At 42.1% G+C, this 24551-nt stretch overlaps 1 protein-coding gene across 4 annotated transcripts in view; it reads right to left on the bottom strand.

The window, feature by feature from the left end:
- The window catches only part of MYO1B (myosin IB), a 188857-nt gene that overhangs the window by 118660 nt on the left and 45646 nt on the right, over positions 1-24551 (bottom strand). For all 4 annotated transcript variants that reach the window (XM_043445020.1, XM_043445021.1, XM_043445022.1 and 1 more), the window contains one exon: positions 14253-14368. In XM_043445020.1, coding sequence (XP_043300955.1) covers positions 14253-14368 — 116 coding nt within the window. The remainder of the gene's footprint in view (positions 1-14252; positions 14369-24551) is intronic.

A 24551-nucleotide genomic window follows, 5' to 3' on the forward strand; every position in this document is an offset into this window, starting at 1 on the left:
TTTTCCAGTTGGTGACTGAAAATGCAAGATGACAATTTTTTCAGACACACAAGCTTGTAATTTTAAGTAATGCCCTCATCCCAAACCCTCCTCCTGTTACTTTAGAATAAACATAATCCTTCAATCCTCCCAATGATTCAAGTAGACTGGTATTTGAATGTTTTATTTTTGTAAAAAAAAAAAAAGTTCTACATATGGCTATCATCTCGACTCAAACACCTTTTCCCTTCCTCACATACCTTCCTATCATCCTGGTGCGCTGTGTCTTAACCAAAACTAGACCTTTGCTTTTTCTTCTATACAGACCATTATTATACTTTACAGTGCCCATCGATTTCTAGAATTCCTTCTTGAAGATGCAACACAGGTGGCACCTTCAGAATCCTTTAAGTGCTTTTCTGCTTCACCACCCATCTTCTGTGCTTCCACCTTATTCCCTGTCATCCCAAGTACACTATTATATTAAAATGACCTGTTCATGGAACCATTCCTTTCTCCTCCCAACTAGCCTGAGAGTCTTGGGAACAAAGACCATCCATATCTTCTATACACAGTTTCTAACTAAAGAGTAGGCTCCCCATAGTCATTAAATCAGTCACTCACTCAACAAACACTTCATGCAATGGCTGCTATGAGACAGGCATTATTATAATTGCTATGGATACATGGATATGTAAAATAAACACAGCCCCTGCTCTCCTAGAACTGACATTCAAATATAGGGGACAAATAATAGAGACACAACAGACACCTATGAAATGTCAGGTGATAAATGAAAAATAAAACAGTCTCAGGGGACAGTGAGTGGCTGGCCACGGACTGCTATTTGAAGTATCTGAGGTAATGGCAGATGGTTAAGGAGCTTCCCAACTGAAGTAAGAGGGCTCCTCTGCTGGCTCAGATGGTAAAGAATTCACCTGCAATGCAAGAGACCCGGGTTCGATCCCTGGGTCAGGAAGATCTCCTGGAAAAGGAAATGGCAACCCACTCCAGTACTGTTGCCTGAAAAATCCCATGAACAAAGGAGTCTGGAGGGCTACAGTCCATGAGGCGGCAAAGAGTCAGACACGACTGAGCAGCTAAGCACACACAGAGACCTGCAGCGAGGTGACAAGCGTGCTGGTCCCTCCGGGGGAAGAGGGCGGCGGAGCGGGCGGCGGGCGCGCGGGCCGGAAGGAGGCGGGTGTGGCCGAGCTCGGGGCTGAGAAGCAGCACGTGAGTCAGGAGACGGCGCCCACATCCAGGGGCGCCCTGCAGGTTTCTGAGCAGCAGGGAAAAGCAAGCTAATGGGCATCTTTAAGAAAGATCACTTCAGCCATCACATTTTTGGGCAAAAGATGGCTGAGGTATGGAGGTGTGGGTAGAGATACTGGGAGAGCTGAAACAGGAAGCCCCACGAGGAGGCTCCCACAGCAATCTAAGTGGGACAGGCTGGCGGCCCAGACAAGCACGGTGGCAGGGCTGGTGAGACGGGGGTCTATAAAGGCAGTGCCAACAAGTGAACTGAACGTGGGGTGGGAGAGAAAAGGAAGAAAAGGCTTGCGGCATAAGCAGCCAAAGGATGGCGCTGCCACTGGCAGAGATGAGAAAGAGGCGGTGGAGGGGGCAACCCGCCCTCCAGTTTGAAGCGGCTGAAGTTCATTTACACGGAAGGGTTGAATGTAGTTGAGTTACCAGGAGCTAGGGGCTGAAGTCCAGCTGGAGACCTAAACCTGGGGATATCAGCGCATCTTTGAAGCCTATGTGGGTCCCTCTAAGGGTCTACAGAGGAGAAGGAAAAGGCCCGCAGCCAGGCCCTCGGAGGTGCCAACCTTCTGAGGTCCAGGCACAGCCAGCCTTCCACCCAGCAAGTGGGACAGCCAGTGTGCTGGGGGGAAAACAGAAAGTGTGGAGGCCAGAAAGCCAAATTAAAGCAGGGTTTCAAAAGGAACTGGGCACACTGTCCCATATGATTGACAATTAAAGGAAGGAGAGAATTCAAAATTGACTACTGGAGTTGATGACATGGAGGTCACAGATGACCTTGATGAAGAATAGTTTTCATGGAGAAGAGAAATAAATGCCTAAGAGAACAAAGAAAAGGAGATAAACTAGAGACAACGCACATGTGCAACTTCTTCAGAAAGTTTTGTAATAAAGGGAAACAAACAGCATGATAGCTCGGAGACATGGAATCAAGAGAAACATTACAGCATGGATGCTGGTGGGAATGGAAGGAGAAGAAAAGGTTGATAACAGAGTGCAGTGGGGAGATAATCACAGAGCAAAGTCCTGAGGGCATGAGAGGGGCTGGATGCCCATCTCCTCCATGGCCAGCATGGAGGAGAGAGCTGAGAGTGGACTGGACAGCACAGTCTTTATAATTCTCAGTGTTTACGGAATTGAACTCCCCGTAAACTGAACTACTGCTTAAGATATTTCTTATAAAAAGGAGTCCCCAGTAATTCAGCTTTCTAGAACACTTTACAGAAACTGTGACATTAACCTGGCTTCAGGAAGCTAACATTTGAGTATTTCAGGGCAAGCTTCCTATGCTTCTCAAGAAGGGCGTATCCACACGTACCAATCTGTGGCATGTGCGTGCTAAATTGCTTCAAGTCATGTCCGACTCTGTGCAACCCTATGGACTGTAGCCCACCAGGCTCCTCTGTCCATGGGATTCTCCAGGCAAGAATACTGGGGTGGATTGCTGTGCCCTCCTCCCGGGGATCTTCCCGACCCAGGGATCGAATCTGCATCTCTTACATCTCCTGCATTGACAGGCAGGTTCTTTACCACTAGTGCCACCTGGGAAGCCCATCTCTAGTATAATAAGAAATATATTTGGTCTTTGACTCTGGTTCCTGGCACAGAGCTCCTAAAACCCTTGGAATTTCCTGAGTAACAGGGAAGTCTTCTGTTATTCATAACAAGTCCCTTTTGCCCACACCTGGGATTACACTAATGAGGTGACTCACGGCGGGATCCCCAAATAGCTTCAGCTTGGGGACTGGTCACCAGAAAGACCAAATGTATGATTAGAGGGGAGGGGGTCTTTCAGCCCCCACTTCCCACTTCCAGGAAGCAGGTGGGGGTGGCTGCAGATTAGGTTATAAAACTCTTCAACAAGGAGATTCAGAAGCTTCTGGGTTGAAGGCACTAATGTGCTGGGGAGCTGATCCACCCAGAAAGGGCATGGAAACTCTGCACTTCTTTTCCCCTATACTTTGTGCTATGCATTTCTTCCATTTGGTTGTTTCTGAGTTGTATCCTTTATAATGCTGAGTCACTTCAGTGATGTCCAACTCTTAGAAACCCAATAGACCCTATGGTGGGCTACAGCCCATGGGGTCACAGAGTCGGATACGACTAAACAACTAACACTATGAGACCCCATGGACTGTCGGGTCCTCTGTCCATAGGATTCTTCAGGCAAGAATACTGGAGTGGGTTGTCATGTCCTTCTCCAGGAGATCTTCCCAACCCAGGAATTGAACCTATGTCTCTTAGATCTGCCGCATTGGCAGGTGGGTTCTTTATCACTAGCACTGCCTAGGAAGCCCATCCTTTAAAATAAATCAATAAATCTAAGTGTTTTCCTGAGTTCTATGAGTCATTCTAGCAAAGTATTGAACTTCAAGGGGGATGCAGAAGCCTCCAAATTTGCAGTCAGCTCTTGAAGTGTTGGGGGGGCCTGCACACTTCATTTTCTGCTGGCATCAGAAGCTGGGGCCAACTTGGGAGCAGAGCCTCTGACCTGTGGGATCTGCAATAACTCTGGTAGTTAGTGCCAGAATTGAATTGCCAGCTGGTGTCAGAGAACTGGCTGGTGTTGGAAATAACCATACCTCTGGTATCACAAAACATATAACATCTGCTGTTAGGCCATGAGGGAATAAACCAAACAAGTGATGAGGGACCATGGGAATTGACGACAGCAGTGAATGTCTCCATGCTGAAATTTCAAAGCGATCAGGTTTAAGGAATAAGAAAACAAGACTACAGAACTGCACTCTCTTAAAAATATATACAGGTAACTCTGGATCTTAAATGTAGAAAACATGAGGGTGGGGAAATCACACACAGCAAAGGCTGGTCTATTTGCTTTCCAAACCTTAATCACCCGAGGAGAAAGATCAGACCAAAGCACCACAGAGCCAAGGAGTTAAGAAACATAAACAACTGGACTCGGAACAAATAATTACCTTATAAATAAAACAGCCACATGTAATTTCATACACTAATGAGGGTTTCAAATTTTACATAATACCTTTCAGAAGCACATTTATAAACAAGTAAGGCTGAGTGATTGAGCGTGAGTGGCAAGGATTCAATATTGGAAATGCAGGTCTACACACACATTCTCTTCCAGAAGTTCAGACAAGCTGCTCTGTCCACATGCTTGGATCAGGGAATATGAAGATTCCAGGGAAGAAGTGCCCCATTTCATGTCCATGCCAACTCCCAGGACCCACAGCTGCTTTACAAGGCTGTCTCCAGACTAGCTTAGCTTTGGGGGAACTGCTTGGCATTCACACCCCCAGCTCAGCCAATACTCAAGACTGGCCTCTGAGCTTCCTCCCACCCCTCTGAGTCACTCCCACTGAATTCTATGGGTTTGCCTCTGAAATGTTCCATTTCCAGATGAGACTCTGCCCTCATCCCTTGCAGCCTGGATTATTGCCAAAACCGACCAGAACCCTAAACTTCACTATCCTTGAGTTCCCTTCCCTTGGGGCACCAGGACAGTTCAAATCTCAAGGCTGACCTTATCTCTCCTGCCTGCTTAAAATTGCAAATCCTTAGCACCCAAACCCTTTGTGACCCAGATCAGCTCTTCCTCTTCCACATATATCCCCCTTCCCAACATGCATCCTACATTCTAGCCTCTGCAGACCACAGGAATTGAGATCAAGGATGTGCCATGTCTTTGTACCTCTGTCTCTCTCCTTCAGTCCTTGGCACCTGCTGTTCCCTCTGCCAGAACACTCTTCCCTCCAAATGGCTCATCCCCTTATCTCCAGGACCCATTGGAGTATCACAGTCTCAGAAAGTAAGGCATCCCTGGCTGCCCTACTTAAAATGATACACCATGGTACTTCCACCCCCACACAGGCCTCCTGTGTTCTTGTCACCATCTCCAACACCATTTATATCATTTATATCTCCTTCTCTGGTTTATGGTCTCTCCCCTTGCTAGATGTAGCTCAAAAAGGCTGAGATTTTTGCCTGGTACCTGCCCTCATGCAGTGCCTGGTACATGACAGGCACTCAGATAACATCTGCTGAATCACTGGATCAACACTGTTCCCTCTGCTGGGAAAATTATATCCTGGCCCTAAATCCTATTCCTTATCTATGCGGCTAACTCGTTCTTCAAAAATCCTACTGTCCATCCGCCACGACCACACCCCTCCCCTGCCCCGGGCAGGGCCTAACACCTTCTCCCTGGCATGCCCATAGCACTTTATCCATGGGGGACCACACTTAAGACACCTGCAGACAGGGGGCACTATTGATAATTATGCTGGAATGACAGGCTGTCGAGGGCAGGCCAGAACACATGGTCACTCTGATCTCCCACCTTTTTCATGGTGGTTCTCTCTCTTGCGTATTCATTTACTTCCTGGTCTGTCTCCCCCACTAGGCTATAAATCAGTCCTTCAGGGACAAATCATCTCTGTATCCCCAACACCTCACACGTACTGTGGATGCTTAGTAATGCTGAGTGAATGAATGAGCCATAGCTTCTGCTTGGGGAGTTGGAACCCTGAGACAGGCTGGAGCAGGGAGGACAGCACACCTAGACAGTGGGCACAGCAGCAAGCCCCCACCTCGCTGGGGTGGGGTGGGGGGATGGTCCTCCAGGGCCCACTCCCCTTGCAAGTATTTCTGTCCCATGACAGCACTGGGACCCCACCTCCTAAGAGTGGTTCTCCTAAGTGCCCTACTGAACTCTGTTTCTATTACCCTTGATTTTGTTGATCTCCCCCAGAACAGACCAGTATTTGCTGACCCCTGTTTAGACAAACTCCCACACAGCTCCCTTTGCCACACCCATCTGGTCCAACGGTCACACAGGTCCCAACAACAGACCGCAGCAGTGAGTGTTATTTCAACAACAAAGGGGACACCCCTCCCCACCCTCTGAACACAACGTCTCTAGACAGCACTCCTCACGTGGGTTCTAGCAGTAGATGAAGTGTTACATTAACTCCTTTCAGGGCTGAGGCCTAAGGTGAAACAGATCTCTTCCAGAATGTTGTAGGATTTCTCAGGGCCTGTCAAAGTCCTGTAACATTCTGGCGGGAAGCAGCCTATTGCTAATAATCAGATTTTTCCCTTTAATATTATATACCATTGAAATAATTGTGTTTGCTGGTACGAATATGTGCTTAGCTGGCTCAATATATCACCTTTTCAAAATAAACTTTCTTTCAGGTCTGAGATATGCATTTAATAAGGAGTGATAAAAATTTTAATTAGGGATCTAGAAATTAGAATTCAGAGACTTTGCAGACAGACAAAAACATTTTTCATTAATAAATATATCCTTCTATCACAATTCTCAAGGTAAAAACATCACAGTTGTACAGAACCTAAGCCTTCCGACTTTAATTTTAAAATTTTCATAAACTATAAGAGAAATTAGCTGAGGTCAATTTCTGCCAAGAATATATGTTCTGAAAGACACTGTTTTGAAAATAACTCCCATAAAGCGATAGACAGAGAATAAAAGTTTGAGTTAAAGGCAGGAAGTTCAGATCACAGAGCTTCGTAAAAGCTGATTCAGTGAGAGGCCCAGGAAGCTCCATTTAACATCTGTCCTTCACCACCACAGGGCATCACACTGCTTATCTAAACCAGTCTTTCTACATCAAGAAATTTTTTTATCCATGGTTGTCCAGAATCCAACAAGTATATGCCAAGACAAAGCAAATATGGTGACTGCCTTCTGCTTATTTTGACCCAAGACAGTCATACAGCAAGGGAAAAGGGCAATTTGAATGATTTTTAAGATGTGGCATTCCATGTGAGTTGTTAACTTAACGTATTCAAACTAAAGAGTAAGACGGAGCTCAGGGGCTCCTGAGCACAAGTTAACTCATGTGGTGGATTAGAGACCCAAGCAGATACAAACCCGACCAGATCACAAGCAATGGCCCACTGACTCAAACTACCTGAGAGAACATGGCTTAGAGGTGCTTTACAAGAATACTATTTAAATTCATTTTGCTTTTTATAAGAGTTTCCCTTCCCTTCCTCTTCCCTTTTCCCCTTGAACTAATAGTTTGAACACGTTGGTTTCTGTACACTCAAGTTTGAGGATTGTCTCCTTCATGATGACAGAAATTTTATTGGCTTTGTTCACAGCTATATCCCAGTGCCTAAAAGAGAGCCTGGTATGTGGTAAGCTCTTGATAAACATCTGCTCAGTAAACGAGTAACTTTCCTAAAGCAATAACTAGAAAGAGTGCTAGATGGGAAAGCACAAAACCCTTTTCTGAAAGTGGTTTTCCGGGAAGGACTGAATCAATGAGAGGCTCACCTATTTCAAAAGGAAAATTAGGGAAATAATACAAAAGCCTCAGTGACAGGACATCACATCAATGTTTTCTCTTGTTCTCTTTCTCCCTCTTCCTCTCCTTCTCTCCCTCTCTCTCCTTGAGAAAGTACTTTAAACCCAGTTGCACAAGCAACCTCTTTGAGAATTCAGGCTCTAGTTACTATAAGACTTCTCAAAACAAATAAAATTTTACTCACAGTATTTTAACTCTGCTAAGGAAAATAGTGGTAACAGAGCAGGGACAATGCCTGGGCTTCTGTGAACCCTATCCTAAGCCCTGGACATGCAACCACAGCACCAGCACATTGTGAGATACAGAGATGTTCTTTCTAATAGGAATCTGGTTCACCCTGAAAGGAGTACAACGACAGGATTAACAAGGACTCAAAATCCACAACAACATCTTTCCAGCAACACTATTCTCTAGGCACTAATATCTGGCCCTACAAATTTAATCATCAAAAAATTAGGGATCAGAGGTTCCCTAGAGATGTCTGGAAAACTGACAGGAGCATGGTCTACATCCTCCCATTAATCACTTGTCCCTTTTTAGGTGAGAGTAGCCAGAAATTTTTCAAGGTCTTAAGATATTTTTCTCAGATTTTAAAATGTGTTGCAAGCTTTTCCATTTACCAGAACGTGAAGACTGCTTCCTTCAAATAGTGCTTGTAATGCCTATGTAATACGGCCACCATACTATACCTCAGTCTGAGAAGGACACATTTCAGGTTGCTCCTGGATTGCAACCACCGAGAGGGGTAGGTGGTGGGGTACTTTTCCTTCTAGAGGCATGTTCCTTTCCCTAGACACTGCATATAATTAGATGGTAAGTGCTCTACATCAGGAATAAATTGAATCTGAACACTCAGTGTTGAAGAGCACTGTAAAAATACTTTAGTCTACTTTTTTATAAAAATGAAAAAAAATTCTCATTATACCACATGAAGTTTTGAATAAACTCTGCAAATAGCCTGCCAAGAATAGTCTGATTTCCTTGAATTGTCAGAGGTAACACAAGCAAAATGTAATGAAACATTATTTAAAACCTCTTTTGTACTCAAGTTATGGAGCTCTTAAGAGAAAAGCACTGAGAAAGCCACAGAGATGTACAGAATAAAGTTCCTGATCTATAGACGCTTCTGTCTCATTAAGGAGGATGATGCTGAAACACAATTAGCCACAGTAAGAAAGGTGGTGTGTAATATCACAGGAGTGGTTCCAAGAATTCAGAGGCAGGAAAAGTCACCAGTGGATCAGCCTAGGGCTGATCAAGCCTTTAAGACAGAACCTAAGAGACAGGCAGGATGTTAACAATAGAGTTGGGGTATGAGGTGGGAGACGTAGAAAGAAGACATGGAAACCTGTGTCTCCAGAAGGCATGTGGTGGTGTTTATGCTGGAGAGGAGGACTGAGGCTGGACTGGCAGGAGGCTGAACAGTAAGCCAAGGAACTTGGAGTTCACGCAGATAGTAATGGGGAGCCCAGGAAGTTTTCTGATTTTATGAAGATCCATCTGAGGGTGATAAACTCTATCTAGTGCTGCAAGGTTAAAAAAAAAAAAAAAAAAGCAATAACCCAAGAACAGGCCAGTTGATTTGGTAACTAACGTATCAGAAAGTGTATGTCACCACAGTAGTCTGAGTGGAGGGAGAGTAACCAGTTCAGTCATCTCCCTAATCTCTCCCCTATCATTCTTCCCCATCTCTGAGGTTTGGCCTTTGAGGCAGTTCCCCATGAACAGAGTTACTAAGTGGTCTGAAATGTAGTAAGTCCTCCCTGGGATATTTAAGAAAAATTCCTTATATGCAAAAAATGTAAAAACCACACTGGAAAGACATGGCTTACACAATTAGAAAGGTAAATAGTATCATGTATGGCAGAGGCAGCCACCCAACGTTATCACGCTTGAGGTGTAGCTCCAAACATACAGGGTACAGAATTCAAAGAAGGAGGGGGAGAAGAGATTATGACACCAGAAAACCATTTTTGGCTTTTTTCCCCCTTTTTCTTTTTTCCCTGGTTACTTGTATTATTTTTCTTATTAGAAAAGCAATTTATGGCTCTTACATAAAAGAACACCAAACAAGCAGAACAACATAAAAAAATGTCCATAATACCACTCAATAGAGACAACAACAATTAGCCTCTTTATACAAATTCTTCAAAATCCTGTCTTATGTATATTTATTGTATATATGTACATGTGGTGTGTTAGTCTTGTCATTCAGTTGTGTTCGACTCTGCAATCCCATGGACTACAGACCTCCAGGTTCCTCTGCCCATGGCATTTTCCAGGCAAGAATAATGGATTGGGTTGCCATTTCCTTCTCCAGGAGATTTTCCGATCCAGAGATTGAATCCAGGTCACCCATATTTCAGGCAGATTCTTCACTATGTGAATCACCAGGAAAGTGCTATATATGTACACATGATTCCATTAGGTAATACTGCTTGTAATTTGTCTGTGGTGTTGTTCAGTTGCTAAGTCGTGTCCGACTCTTCACGACTCCATGGACTACAGCATACCAGGCTTCCCTGTCTACTATGTCCATTGAGTCAGTGATGTCATCCAACCATCTCATCCTCTGTCACCCCTTTCTCCTTCTGCCCTCAATCTTTCCCAGCATCAAGGTCTTTTCCAATGATTTGTCTGTAGCTAACTATAATTTACAAAAGTAATGGATGGTCATTTATAACTAACAATTTATTTATTCCATTTAACCCCTTATTCATGAGTTAAGAAAACATTTTTGAAAAGGAATATAGATAAGAAGCCACTGTTTATCTTCATTTTATTCATTTATACATTTCCGCTCTCTGAAAGTCACATACTTATGTAGAATGTAAATATTTTTCAATTGTCTGACACTTAAGAAAGACCATTTCTGGACACCTTCAAAAACACACGAGTTATAAAGGAAACATCTGGACAGATTTGCAGACTAACAGTGAACAGATCAAGAGAAACTCCAAATAAAATATGAGGCAAATTAATCAGCAATTTTCAAGGGGTGTGGTTTGAGCAGCTGCTTAAGTTATTTTTTATTCAAACTGGAACCAAATTCCTGAAGTAGTTAAGATTAGAATGCATCAAAAGCTTAAAGTCATCTTATCTTCTTATACCACAAAGATCTTCTGTTTGTGGATACTATCTCTGAGAAGGTCAGGTTGGCTTTTAGTAGGGAAACTAGCAAGCACTAACTCTGTTTCAAATACTGTCAAAGATGGACATTCACAAAGAATAATGAAGGAAAATGCATTAAAGGAAGTGGAAATGTCCCACCATGGAGGAGAAAATGGTAAGAAAGAGCTTGTCAAAATGTTGGAAATGTGTCCCACTTATCTTATTACAATAATTATTATACTTATCACTGTTAATAGCAGCAGCTGTCCATAACAACAGATTCCCTGCTAAGCACTGTATTTCTATCAGATAACTGTACTTTCTAAATATCTTCTAGATAGTTATCCCTCACAAAAATCCTATGAGTTAATTATTTTCCCACTGTATGCAGCAAATTACTTAATTTCTGAGTTGAAGTTTTTTTGCAAGTAATTCGTTCAAGGTTACAGAGTTTATAATGGGAAAACTGGGACTCAAACCAAGTCTTGGTCAATATATTTTGAACACTTACTTTCAGGTGCTAAGAAAATTATGGTGAGGAAAAGCTGGCAAGGCAGGTAAAGCTGACATGAATCAAATAACGCCCGAAAAAAATGTTTAACTGTAACTGTGACAAAAGCAATAGATCTGACCTAACGCAATCTAAGATCTAAAGAACAGGAGTTGCCTTGGGGGAAAGGGAGGGGAAAAGCATTCCAGGGGAAAAGCATTCCAGGCAGAAGGCTCAGAAGGTACAAAGATGACCTGATGATGAGAAGGAATGTGCTGAGGACTGAAGAGTGAGGTGGGGAGAGCTGTGATATGAATCTAGCCATTTCAGATTTGATAGGTGAGATTGTACCTTTCACCCCATGTACAATGTTTTATGTTCCTGTTTGTTTAGTTGTTAAGCTGTGTCCAGCTCTTTTGTGACACCAGGTACTATAGCCCGCCAGGCTCCTCGGTCCATGGAATTTCCCAGGCAAGGATACTACAGTGGATTGCCATCTCTTTCCCCAAGGGATTTTCTCCACCCAGGGATCAAACCTGCATCTCCCGCACTGCAGGCAGATTCTTTACCACTGAGCCACCATTTTACAGAACATGGCAAAAATATCTTCTTTATCCTAGGCACTCTGGGAATTTATTGCCGGTGTGGTATTTTTCCCCTTGGGGATAAAAGGTGAATTCAGGTAAGCAGTGTTATGCAGCCTCTTACAAGAATCTTTAGGAGCGGGAATAAAAATGGATATTCCAGAGCATGAATTTCTGTGTTCTAGAATACACATCTAGCATACAACTAAACAACCCCAAAGTGGAGATTTCAGCTGCAAATGGAAGAATGGCATGCAGTCTCTGGAGCCAAACTGAGGCACAGCAAAGTTATCCTGGAGAGCCCAGAATGCAGGAACACAGGCAACCCAAGGATAGCAGAATAAAACTGCACAGTAACAGGCCTAACGTGAAAATGACAGAATGTATTTCCAGCTGACAGGCACGGCAGGTGACTATTCTCACATCCCTGCTCCCCAACCCAGAGCTGGGTGGCTTTGATAAATGGCTGATTATTCTGAGACAATTTCCCCTCTCAGATGGTGCCAGAGGTAAAGAACCCATCTGCCAATGCGGGAGACGTAAGAGACACAGGTTCAATCCCTGAGTTAGGAAGATCCCCTGGAGAAGGAAATGGAAACCCACTCCAGTATTCTTGCCTGGAAAACCCCATGAAGAGAGAAGCCCGGTGAGCTACGGCCCATAGGGTCACAAAGATTTGGACACGACTGAGCAACTTAGCACGTACACACGCACGCACAATAGTACCTACCTCACAGAATGATTCTGAGAATGGCATGAGTTACAATACACGTCAAGTGTTTAGAGAAGTCCTTGCACACAGTAAGTATTCAATCAATACAAGCTATTACTGCTACTATTATAATTAATGCTATTACCATAAAAGGCAGTAAGCAGTTAAGAAAAGGAAAACATCTGCAAATATACAAGACAATGGCTTCCCAGGCGGCTCAATGGTAAAAGACTGCACCTGCCAATGAAGGAGATGTTGGGAACATCCCCTGGAGGAGGAAACAGCAACCCACTCCAGTACTCTTGCCTGGAGAATCCCATGGACAGAGGAGCCTGGCGGGCTACAGTCCACGGGGTCGCCAAGAGTCAGAAATAGCTGAGTGACTGAGCACGCCCGCACACAGACACAACAGGTTCTCAAACCTGCAAATACCTGTGAATCACCTGGAAAGCCTGTGCAAAATGTAGATTCCTGGCCTACTAGAGGTAAGGCTTTAGGAAACTAAACTTCTCCTAAGCTCCTGGCACAATACTGATATAGCTGATCTAAGCACTTAGAAGGCATGACTTGAAGGCTGAGAACTTAAAACAAATCTTAAGGCATCAAATAAGGTATTTCATTGTAGGGACTTATAAGGAGAACTTTATCAAACAAATTTCAGGTTTTATTTTTGCTAAGGCAAAATGAAACAAATTCACTTGCAAAATCTACTCCGAGGAGAAAACTGAATAATCAGAATCTACTTGATTGGTAAAATACAGTGTTTAGTTTTAATAACCACTCCCACAAATTATTTAAATCTTTAGTTTCAAACAGTTCAAAAACGTTACTGTATGCTCCACTATCAAAAAAAAAAAAACCACAAACAAACCTAAATTAAATATCTGGACAGTGGTGTGTATGTTCTTTAATTATCAGATTTATTTTCTAGTAAAAATAATAGAGCCCATCTTCAATCATACACAGAAAATTCTTTTCTGCTAGCACACAATAAAACTCTACAGATTCTCTGACTTTAGCTCAGGATTTCTCACTAGGTAACTAGTATAGATTATTGGTTGGTTGGTTTTAGTTATTAAGTCACGTCCAACTCTTGTGGTTGGCTTCAGTCGCTAGGTCATGTCCAACTCTTGCGACCCCATGGGCTGCAAGCCTACCAGGTTCCCATGTCCGTGGGATTTCCCAGGCAAGAATACTGGCGCGGGTTGCCATTTCCTTCTCCAATTATAGATTATTACTTACAGGAATTATTTACAATAACAAGCGACCTTCTCAGAAAAATCAAACAAGTAACTAACTTCAAGGAAGGTGAAATCATTGGCCTAATGCACACATCTGGTGAACAATGTCCATGAAGATTATAAACTGAAGGTATTATTTCTTTCTTTTTCTCAAAACCCATTACACAATCCGACACTTGGAATCTTTCTTGACCCAACAAAGGCATGGAAACACTGCTTGGGCTCTTTATAATAACAAACAATGCACATTCCTGTTTTATTTGCAAACATAATTAGCAGCAGCTGCTACTTACACAGAATTTTTAACAGAAAATACTTTACGTACTGAAACCAAATATTTCAGGACTTAAAGAGCCTGAGGACAAATGAAGTCGTCTTCTTTTCTTTTTTTAAATTTAAAATAAGCTGTAACAATTAGCTTCTACATTCCTCCATCTGATTTTTAAAAATGACTAATAACATTTTCCAGATACTCAGAGGAAACAGCTGGACACATCTGTCAACTCAACATCTCTGGAGTGAAAGAGAAACTTGATACTTTAATACCATACTTACATATGAGGGCTCAGTTCATAGAAATTTCTGTTCCTGTAATCTTCCACTTTCTCTGGTGAATAAATGGGCAATGACCGGTATGGGTTGACGGATATAACCACACTTCCAATGTATGTCTGCAAAAGAAAGAATAAAATACAACCATTTTAACATCTTACGTCTTAGTGTCGCATGGCTTTATCCTTTTAAAAACACTAGTTCTACTATACTCCAGTATAAAATAAAAAGTTTTAACAGTGGTACACCCTAAAAATAATTTCAAAATTTTAAAAATAAAAACACTAGTTCTACTGCCTGATCATTTTGTACTTTTCAAGAACACTTTACATCTCTGAAGATAGATAGCCGATAATGTTTATTTTGCTGATACATGGAAAGCACAGATTTATACATTGAAAAAAACTTTCAAAATAAATCTCTAGATTAACTCATGATCCTGGATAAGAGTCCTACACAACCCTGTCATACTTGCCAAAAATTTCATCACTGACCACAGCTAACTGTCGGCAAGACTATGCTTTCCTGGATTCCAGCTACAGCTGGTGCTTCCCTCTCTCATCTTTATCCTCCAATTTCAGTCTATAGTGACCCAGGCTTCCCCTCCTCCCTGCCCACACCCATACCTATCCAATGGGACCTTGACTTTGGCACTGCCCTTACATAGTCTGTCCATCTCTACAATGGGTTCAGATCACATATAACTCAATATCAGAGTTACAGCTTTCCCTTGGGCATCTTGCTTGGAGAATCCCATTGACAGAGGAGCCTGGCGGGCTACAATCCATGGGGTCACAAGAGTCAGACACAACTGAGTGACTACACCACCACCACCACTCAAACAAAATAATTTCATATTACATCTAACGGACTTCAACATCAGAATTGAAAAGTACTTCCTGAAAGAGTACATTTCATGTTGAATTTAAATTTAATGCAGAATTTAAATGTACTTTCAGAAAGATCAGTGCTGTTATCTTAGCAAACAGTAATCCTCTCACACTGCAAACCAGAACATTATTTATGTTTCTTTCCATTTCTATCTTAAATTCTCAGCAGCAAGAACAGTTAGGTCACTTTGTACAAAGACTAGCACAATGCTGCAAGCATTAAGCATAAGTTACTTAAGTGTAACTCATCTTAGCAGTTTCATTTTTCCTTTCAGTTTCAACATTATAAAGATGGCAGGAAGGGGGATGCTAACAAAAATACGTCAGTTACGAAAAGGCTTTTTAAGAAAAAGGTAAAAAAAAAAAAGAAAGGAAAGAAGAAAAAGCTCACTTCCAACTTCCCCACCTTTCTAGGGTCATGCAGCAAAAGGTGACATTTTTAGGCAACAAGTTTTTCCAGTACTGTCACCACTGGATTCAAGGACACAGTTAGATCTTTCTAGAAAATTAAACAGAATATGAAAACAGAACAGTAAAAATGTTCTGATCTTTTTTTCAAAATGTGGGTCACAATTATTTTAATTATAAAAGGCTTTTTCCCCCAACCTAGAAAATGGAACAGGTCACTTTTATACCTCTTTTCATCCTATAAGAATACAATCATAGCAAGAGCAGACAGGACTGCTGCCGTAAAGAAAGACTCTCAGCTCCCATGCAATTAGGGTGTCTATTTCTGACACCCTAGCACTAAGGACCCATTTATCTGGGCTGGCAAGCAAGGACTCTGTTTCCTAACTTATCCCACTTGGGCAAGAGTTTTCCAAAAAGGTTTCTTCACACTCCAACCCACCTGACAAGTAGATGAGAGATGCTGGACACTGAATAATTATCTGAATAGCCTGTAGCTAATATGCTAGAATTAGTTAGATTGGTAGATATATAATTCAATAATTGATATATTCCTTTAATATCTGCTGAATGAAAGATGAGCCTTCTTTAGAGCGAAAGTACATGAATCTCCCTTTTTAAGGTAGTTTCTTGAATACAATGATTAAAATATATATTTGCTGTTAGGAGAGAAGCCAGTTAGTTACCAAGTTGCTCTTTAAAAACAAATTTCAAAGTGGCTAAATTCTTGATAAAAATCTGCCTGTGGGGCATTCTTGCATGAAGAAGAAACTCAGCGGCCTCAAACCCAAAATCAAAAGCCACACTACTAAGATTCTCTTTGTTACTTGTGATTTTTATACATACTGCATTATATGTGCTTCCCTGCCCCCTTCCAGCTATTTTCCTCACCTAGAACAGGGCTGGCCCATGAATGTCGTCTCATAAATATTTAACCGAATGACTGATATGCACAACATCCAGTCAACATTAAGAATGTGGATGGTACAAACCACTTTCATGTAACTATTCTTCAGTTGAAACACATCAATAATATCAAGTATATCAGCATACAGAGCTTAATATTTTATTAACCTGTATGCCACCTGTTGCCACCAAACAAACTCAAAGTATATCCTTCCCCCAAGACAGGGTTCCTTGTCCTGCTGTGGCAGACTGTTTGCAAAGATGGCTGGAACAATTCCTACCATCCCTATATGCAAACCTTTTGGAATGTGACTTTGCCACTCTCTCAAGAGATAAGAGTTTATCCTCCAACCCTTCAATCTGGACTTGTCTGTGTGACGATTTGACCAGAAGGACATTATAAGATCAAATACAAGCAGAGGTTTGAGCATTTGTGTTTTAGGATGTGCCTTCCCCCATCCTTTTAGAACTGTGGCTGGAAACTAATGAGAGTGAGCTTGGACTAGCGTGTTGGAGAGGCCACACAGAAAGCCAAGGTGCCTCAACTACACAGCCTGACAACCACCAGAAACATGTGTGTGTGTATGTGTGTGTGTTAGTCACTCAGTCGTGTCCGACTCTTTGCAATCCTATGGACTATAGCCTGCCAGGCTCCTCTGTTCATGGCACTCTCCAGGCAAGAATACTGAAGTGGGAACAATTTTGTACAGAAACTGCCCAGTAGTTAGGCCTATTTCTTTCCTAAATTTAAGATGCTAACAAAAACCATCCTACTAACAGTCTATTAAATATCCTTAACAAAACGCTTTAGAGAGAGATGGATAAAACCTCAGTATATAGTGGCTTTAACAGTAGAAAACAGAACTGGAAAATCAGATAACTATGTGAAGTAAATGCCATGAACTGTACCGTACACTATAAGCTTCTCTAAGGAAGTGTGTTGATAGGAATGAAAATCTGAAGTGAAGTGTTAGTAGCTCAGTTGTGTATGACTCTTTGTGACCCCATGGACTGTAGCCCACCAGGCTCCTCTGTCCATGAAATTCTTCAGGCAACAATACTGGACTGGGTTGCCACTCCCTTATCCAGGGGATCTTCCCGACCCAGAGATCAAACCTGGGTCTCCTGAATTGCAGGCAGATTCTTAACCATCTGGGCAACCTTCAGAAACATGAGTGAGGCCACTCTAAATCTGCGGGGGTATCACAGCAACGATTACCAATATACCAATGTGGCTCAACAAATTTTTTAAAAAAAAGGGCCAAGCAGAACAAGCTTTATCAATCTAAATAAGCAAAACAGTAAAAGACACCATGCTCTCTCTCTACACTCCACTTTATATGTCTCAGATATGTATCCTGTAATCTTTAACTCCTAGTAGGTTTGTCCTCTACCATGATACCTGCCTGCCCTTGCTGTTTACAGATTTTTTTTCCTTGGGTCTATGTGTATTAGTCAAAGATTTAAACATTCCCACATCTGCCAAGAGAAAAACTCTAACGTTCATAGTCACAACCCTTCTTTCTCAGAGACACCAAAGACACTCTTGGTAGCTGTTGACAGGCTGGGTGGAACTTACAATCCTATTTCAGTTTTAGGCAGCTACCTACTCTACATTTAAGTAACTGCAATAATAGATTAAATCTCCTTTCTAGGGAGCAGACCAGTACTGACCAGACAGTTCATTTTTACATCAATTAATATTTGGACCTACAAATGACATGCATGTATCCCTCGGTGTCCCTGGGGGATTGGTTCCAGGACAGATGCGCAGAGACTGACTCAAATCCAAGGATACTCAAGCCCCTTTTAGAACAGGGAGTTTTGTATGTATTTGCATATAACCTACACACATTCTCCCTCCCCCGTGAACTTCAAGTCATCTCTAGACTACTTATAATACCTTACACAATGTAAATGCTGTGTAAATAATTGTTGATTCATGGCAAATTCAAGTTTTGCCTTTTGGAACTCTCTGGAATAATTTCCATGAATATTTTCAATTTGCGGTTGGTTGCATCTGTGGATGAGGAACCCACAGATACCAAAGGCTGACTGTACTTCATTATTTTAACAAGGAACTGTATACAATTTAAAGTTGGTATTTTCTTATTGCAGCATGCTCTAAAAAGGATCATTAAGTAACCACTGGAATAAAGAAGCTGGAGGTAAGATACAGTTTCTTAAACTTAAGTATGCGCACTAAAGATCTGGGCATTATGTGTCCTTTTTATTCTGAATATGCCAACGAGAAAAAAAGAAAAGAAAGAAAAGTATTGTAAGCCTTTTTATAAGAAGGAGCAGTAAAAAGGATCCACCTCTTGCCCCTAGAGTTCCACTCACTCGACTGGACTAAGTAGGTACATACTGGCTCCGATATACTGAGTCCAACACCAATGAGCTAATCCTGACTCGAATGGTGCCCATGAGAGAGCCCATAAAAGGTCTCCAGCAGCTTAGCTCATTCCTACCAGACCTCTTCTGTGCTGCACTCACATTCCACCTGGTCCCTCTGTTCCAAAGGGCTCACAGAGCAACACCTACTGGAATCCAGAGCCTGTTCTTCTATTCAGCTGATCACACCGAAAAGGACTCCTTCACATAATGGCAAAGACCACTTCCCAATTAGGTTCTATCTACCTTCTCCACCAGGGGCAAGTCTGGCTCTCATTTCCCTCGGTGGATGGATGGATGGATGGATGTGATCAATCCATGTCCTTTTTAACTCCATGTAACCAACCTCCTAGCAATCCGAGCTTACCACCTCCATACTCCCAGCCTTCAACAGCCCGAGTCCTGAAGCGTGCAATCACCTGACAACGGAAGGCCCCCCCAATCTCACCACCCTGTAGACCCAGCCTCTGACCTCTAGGAGGGAAGAGAGAAGGGAAGGGAAAGGAGTGGGGAGAGAAGGCAAAGGGAAGAGGGAGAGGAAAGGCGCTACCTTTCCACAAATGGCACATTCAATTAGCAAGTTTATCTCTCACTTCTCAAGGGCAGACATTAAACCAAGAATGTACAAACATTCCTAAGTCAAAACAATCTAAAACTCCAGATACCTCTAGAATTCCAGAACAGGAGCCTTGTAAATATCCAAACAATACTCAAAAGAGGGCTCCACCTGTGATGACAGGGGAAACTGAAATCTTTACTGAAGGCCAGGCACCCCACAGGCTCCGCTCTCCAGACCTCAATCAGGAATCCAGAGGAAAGGGCCCTGACAGACATATAGCCCAAGGACCATGCATTTCATTCTATAGGAAAGTTCTTCCAGAAGCCCATCCTCAGAAATATCAACTGTCTAGAGAAAGGCCAGGCATTAGCATCTTTAACAGTGTCCCCAGAAAAAGAACCAAGTAACCAAGGTTAAAAACAGTGCTTGGAGCCTTCACCCTCAGGGCTCAGAGGACCAGGTTTTACTTTCAAACACAGCTGCATTGGCCTATCTTCTATTTAAATTGTCCTATGTAATTAATTCCATGAACACTTCAAAAACAAAAGAAAATTCTCCCAGCTTCAATTACTTTCATCTTAGCCACATTTATAATAAACTCAGCATATGGCATCTCAGTACACCACAGAGAAACAGAGGCTGCACCTGTAAACAGGGGCCTTCCCATGGCAGTATGTTTCAAACCTTTGACTATGACTCAGTGTAAAAATAATTTTCATCACAACCAAGTACTTGTGCTTGAATGTAATTTACATACACATACATGTATACATATGTATGAAATAAAAGTTTAACAAAACCATAAATATCCTTATCATATGCAATAAGTACTGATATTCTTTGTTCAACACTATTAATTTTCATTACAAGATGTTTTAAAACTGCTGGTCCTAACCCACTAAATGGTTTCCATCACTTAAAGGCTCAATCTTGTAGTTTAAAAAGTACTGCTAACAGAGCACTTCATCTTTTTTTAGCTGTCGATGGCTTTGAGATGCCAGTGAAAGCTATGAACCTTCTCTCTCCAAAAAACACACATGTAATATGCACATAAGAGTTTGCATACAGTCAATACACCAGATTACAAGTTCCCACCCTAAGGAAAGAAACAACAGCCACTAATGGAAAAAGAGAGACAGAGGGGAAACAAGGGAAAAAAAAGAGAGAAAAGCAAAAAAAGAAAGAAAAGGAGTAAGAACTGGTCAAACTAATTCTAAAAGTATCAAACTGAAGAGTCATTTAGAATAAGAGCCAATACCTCAGCTCAGTGAGCCGAGCGCTTTATTACAGCACTGAGTCAGAATACAGCCTAACTAACAGGAAGGGCCAAAATTAGAGAGACAGTATTCTGTTTCTGTTGAAAGAACACATGCAATACATTTCGGAAAGATATCTAACCAGAAACACTTTTTTTTTTCAAGTTAAAAAGGAAAGCACAAGCCTCCAACTAATAAAAAAAAAAAAAAATTAAAAAAAAAAAAAGGAAAGTACAGTTTTAAAATTTTGTGTGTCTCAACTATGTAGAATTGTATACATATTCTTCCAAAACGCCAGGTTCATGAAACGCTAGCAAACATACAGAACAGTCACAAAGGTGTCACATCTTCATATCATAGTTCTTCGCAGTGCAACATTAAGATCTTTAGAAGCCCTAACCCTGAAGGCTTATATTTCAATTCCCCATATGAAATTGAAAATAAAACTATAACTAAACCATAAATACCATAGGAAATCCTATAGTGACTTCTTTTCACCATGGTCATTACTTGGAGGCTTCTTTTCAAATATCAGATTCTTCCAAAATATTTTTGAAGCCCCTGTTCTGCTGAGGCTCTAATTTGGCATCCCATATGCCAGCTTCTTCCTTTCTTCAGAACGAATTTTAGCCATTTATTGACAGTCACCGTGGCCTCTTAAAAACTCACCCCCCACAGTTATTGAAGTTTCTGGTATATAATATACACTGAAGCACCTCTTTACTAAATTCTTCCTAAATCCCCATGAGACAGAAATGAAGTCTCCATCTCAATGTCCTTAACAATGGAACACAAAGAAGTTAAGTGCTATGACCACATTATCTAACAAAAGTGGAATCAGGACAAGAAGCCAAGAATCTGTTCTCTTTTCATGAGAGCACACAATCCATGCTGCTGTCAGGCCTGGGAAGCTTTGGCAAAAAGTGGCCAAGAACACCTCATCACAGGAACTTGTGTTGTACAATGCTTTACAACGGGGTCTTCACCTTTGTATAACAGAGTGACTCTGTTGGGCAGAAGCCTCTTTCTGACTATTGGAAGAATTCGGACATCCTTACGTCACCAGAAATAAACAAAACAGAAAAGGGGAGAGAAGATCTTCTAGTTACAGGAAAATTTTTTATCTCAACGGAAAAGAATTTTTTTTCCATTATTTATCCCAGCACATAAAGCTGTGCCTACAACTTGAAGAAACGCAAGACACTGTGTCACGATCATCCTTTTAACTTGAGAGAAACGAATCAGCAAGGTGGCAATGGAACAGGTCATGTTAATTTAAATAGTTTCAGTTCGGTTCAGTTGCTCAGTCGTGTCCGACTGTTTGCGACACCATGAATCACAGCATGACAGGCCTCCCTGTCCATCACCAACTCCCAGAGTCCACTCAAATTCATGTCCATCGAGTCGGTGATGCCATCCAACCATCTCATCCTCTGTCGTCCCCTTCTCCTCCTGCCCCCAATCCCTTCCAGCATCAGGGTCTTTCCCAATGAGTCAACTCTTCCCATGAGTGGCCAAAGTATTGGAGTTTCAGCTTCAGCATCAGTCCTTCCAGTGAACACCCAGGACTGATCTCCTTCAGGATGGACTGGTTGGACCTCCTTGCAGTCCAAGGGACTCTCAAGAGTCTTCTCCAACACCACAGTTCAAAAGCATCAATTCTTCGGTGCTAAGCTTTCTTCACAGTCCAACTCTCACATCCATACATGACCACTGGAAAAACCATAGCCTTGACTAGACGGACCTTTGTTGGCAAAGTAATGTCTCTGCTTTTTAATATGCTATCCAGGCTGGTCATAACTTTCCTTTTACTTAATGCTATTTAGTCTAAAATTTCATCAAAAAACATTCAAGAATATGTTGGGATTCTCCAAGTCCCAGTCTCCAAGTTATGTTATTTTCACCTCTAAAGTAATAATAGTTCAAATCCAGAATGGGTCAGGACTCAAGTAAAGTAAAAATAACCTTTCACAAGGCTGCACACCACATTGTCTTGACTGAATTTAGGCTACAGTGTTTAACAAGTAAGCGGCAAATTTTTCAAGAGCCTTCTTTATGCAAAACATCGTATTAGGCACAATGAAAATGTAAAACACTCCTGTGGCCTGTGCCCTGAGATTATAACAGAGCTTAGGAGGTGAGACTTCTATATCATAAAACATAAAGTTTAAGGGTTATCCATCCTAGCCACAAAAACAGATGAAATAGGATTTAAGTGATTCAGCTAAATGAACTGTGGTGTTGGAGAAGACTCTTGAGAGTCCCTTGGACTGCAAGGAGATCCAACCAGTCCATCCTGAAGGAGATCAGTCCTGGGTGCTCATTGGAAGGACTGATGTTGAAGCTGAAACTCCAATACTTTGGCCACCTGATGTGAAGAGTTGACTCATTGGAAAAGACCCTGATGCTGGGAAAGATTGAGGGCAGGAGGAGAGGGGGACGACAGAGGATGAAATGGTTGTATGGCATCACCGACTGATGGACATGGGTTTGGGTGGACTCCGGGAGTTGGTGATGGACAGGGACGCCTGGCATGCTGTGGTTCATAGGGTTGCAAACAGTCGGACACGACTGAGTGACTGAACTGAACTGATAGCTAAATGAATGCATTAGTCTTCTTTCTAAAGGAGTGCTTTGGGTTTAAATGAACGTCACTGTCAACTGCAGAGACCCGAGAATGTCCCAGAAGTTGGAGGACTTGGGCAGGTCTAAAAGGATGGACAAAATTCAGATCAAGTAGCATTCCCCCAAACAGTAGCATGAGATTTGGTTTTCAGATCACAGTTGAACCCTCCTCTTTAAAAAAAATTTTTTGCTAAGATTGTTATATGCTTCAAATGTATTTTTTTTTTTTAAACTATGAATTGCTGGAGCCTCAAACCAAATATCTTCACACCCAGGTTCAACTTTGGCTCACAAGTGCCAAAAGGTGGAAGTAACCCAAGTGTCCACAGATGGATAAATGGGTAAACAAAATATGGTATACAGATATAATGGAATATTATTCAGCCTTTAAAAAAAAGGAAATTTGACACATGCTATAACAAGGATTAAAACATGGATAGCAACATAAAGGCCCACCCAGCCACACTTCAGACGAAGAGAAACAAACAGCTTATCTTGAACAAAGACCTTCTGTGAATAACAGCCTAGAAAATAAGACTGGGATCAAACTGCAGACAGCCTGAAATGTCAAGGTGAAGAGTTTGAGCTTCAGTCTGGAGGCAGTTTTGAAGTAAAAGTCAGTGTGTAGGGTGAAGGGGTTATTAGATGATGAAACTGACTGAATTTGAACCCAAGTCACCCTTGGACCATTAAAAAGGGTTTCGAATTGTGGTGCTGGAGAAGATTCTTGAGAGTCCCTTGGACTGCAAGAGATCAAACCATTCAGTCCTAAAGGAAATTAACCCTGAATATTCATTGGAAGGACTGATACTAAAGCTGAAGCTCCAATACATTGGCCACCTGAAGCAAAGAGCCAACTGATTGAAAAAGACCCTGAGGCTGGGAAAAATTGAAGGCAGAAGGAAAACAGTGCGGGAGAGGATGAGATGGTTGGATGGCATCACCACTCAATGGACATGAACTTGAACAAACTCCAGGAGACAGTGGAGGACAGGGAAGCATGGCATGCTGCAGTCCATGGGGTCGCAAAGAGTCGGACACGACTGAGCCACTGAACTGCAACATCCTGACTCAGATGTTGCACTTTATGCTCAAGATTCCAGGCCGTCACATCACAAGGCTTCAGATGTTACCAGCAAGGCTTTTCAGCGCTTGTGTGAACCTGGGTGCATTACTGAACCTCTCCAACTGCAGCTGCATCTCTGGACAAGGAGGACAAGATCTGAGGGTTAAGTGAGATTGTGTGTTAAAGCACAAACCACAG

The sequence above is a fragment of the Cervus canadensis genome, chromosome 24, assembly GCF_019320065.1.
Source record: "Cervus canadensis isolate Bull #8, Minnesota chromosome 24, ASM1932006v1, whole genome shotgun sequence".
NCBI lineage: Eukaryota > Metazoa > Chordata > Mammalia > Artiodactyla > Cervidae > Cervus > Cervus canadensis.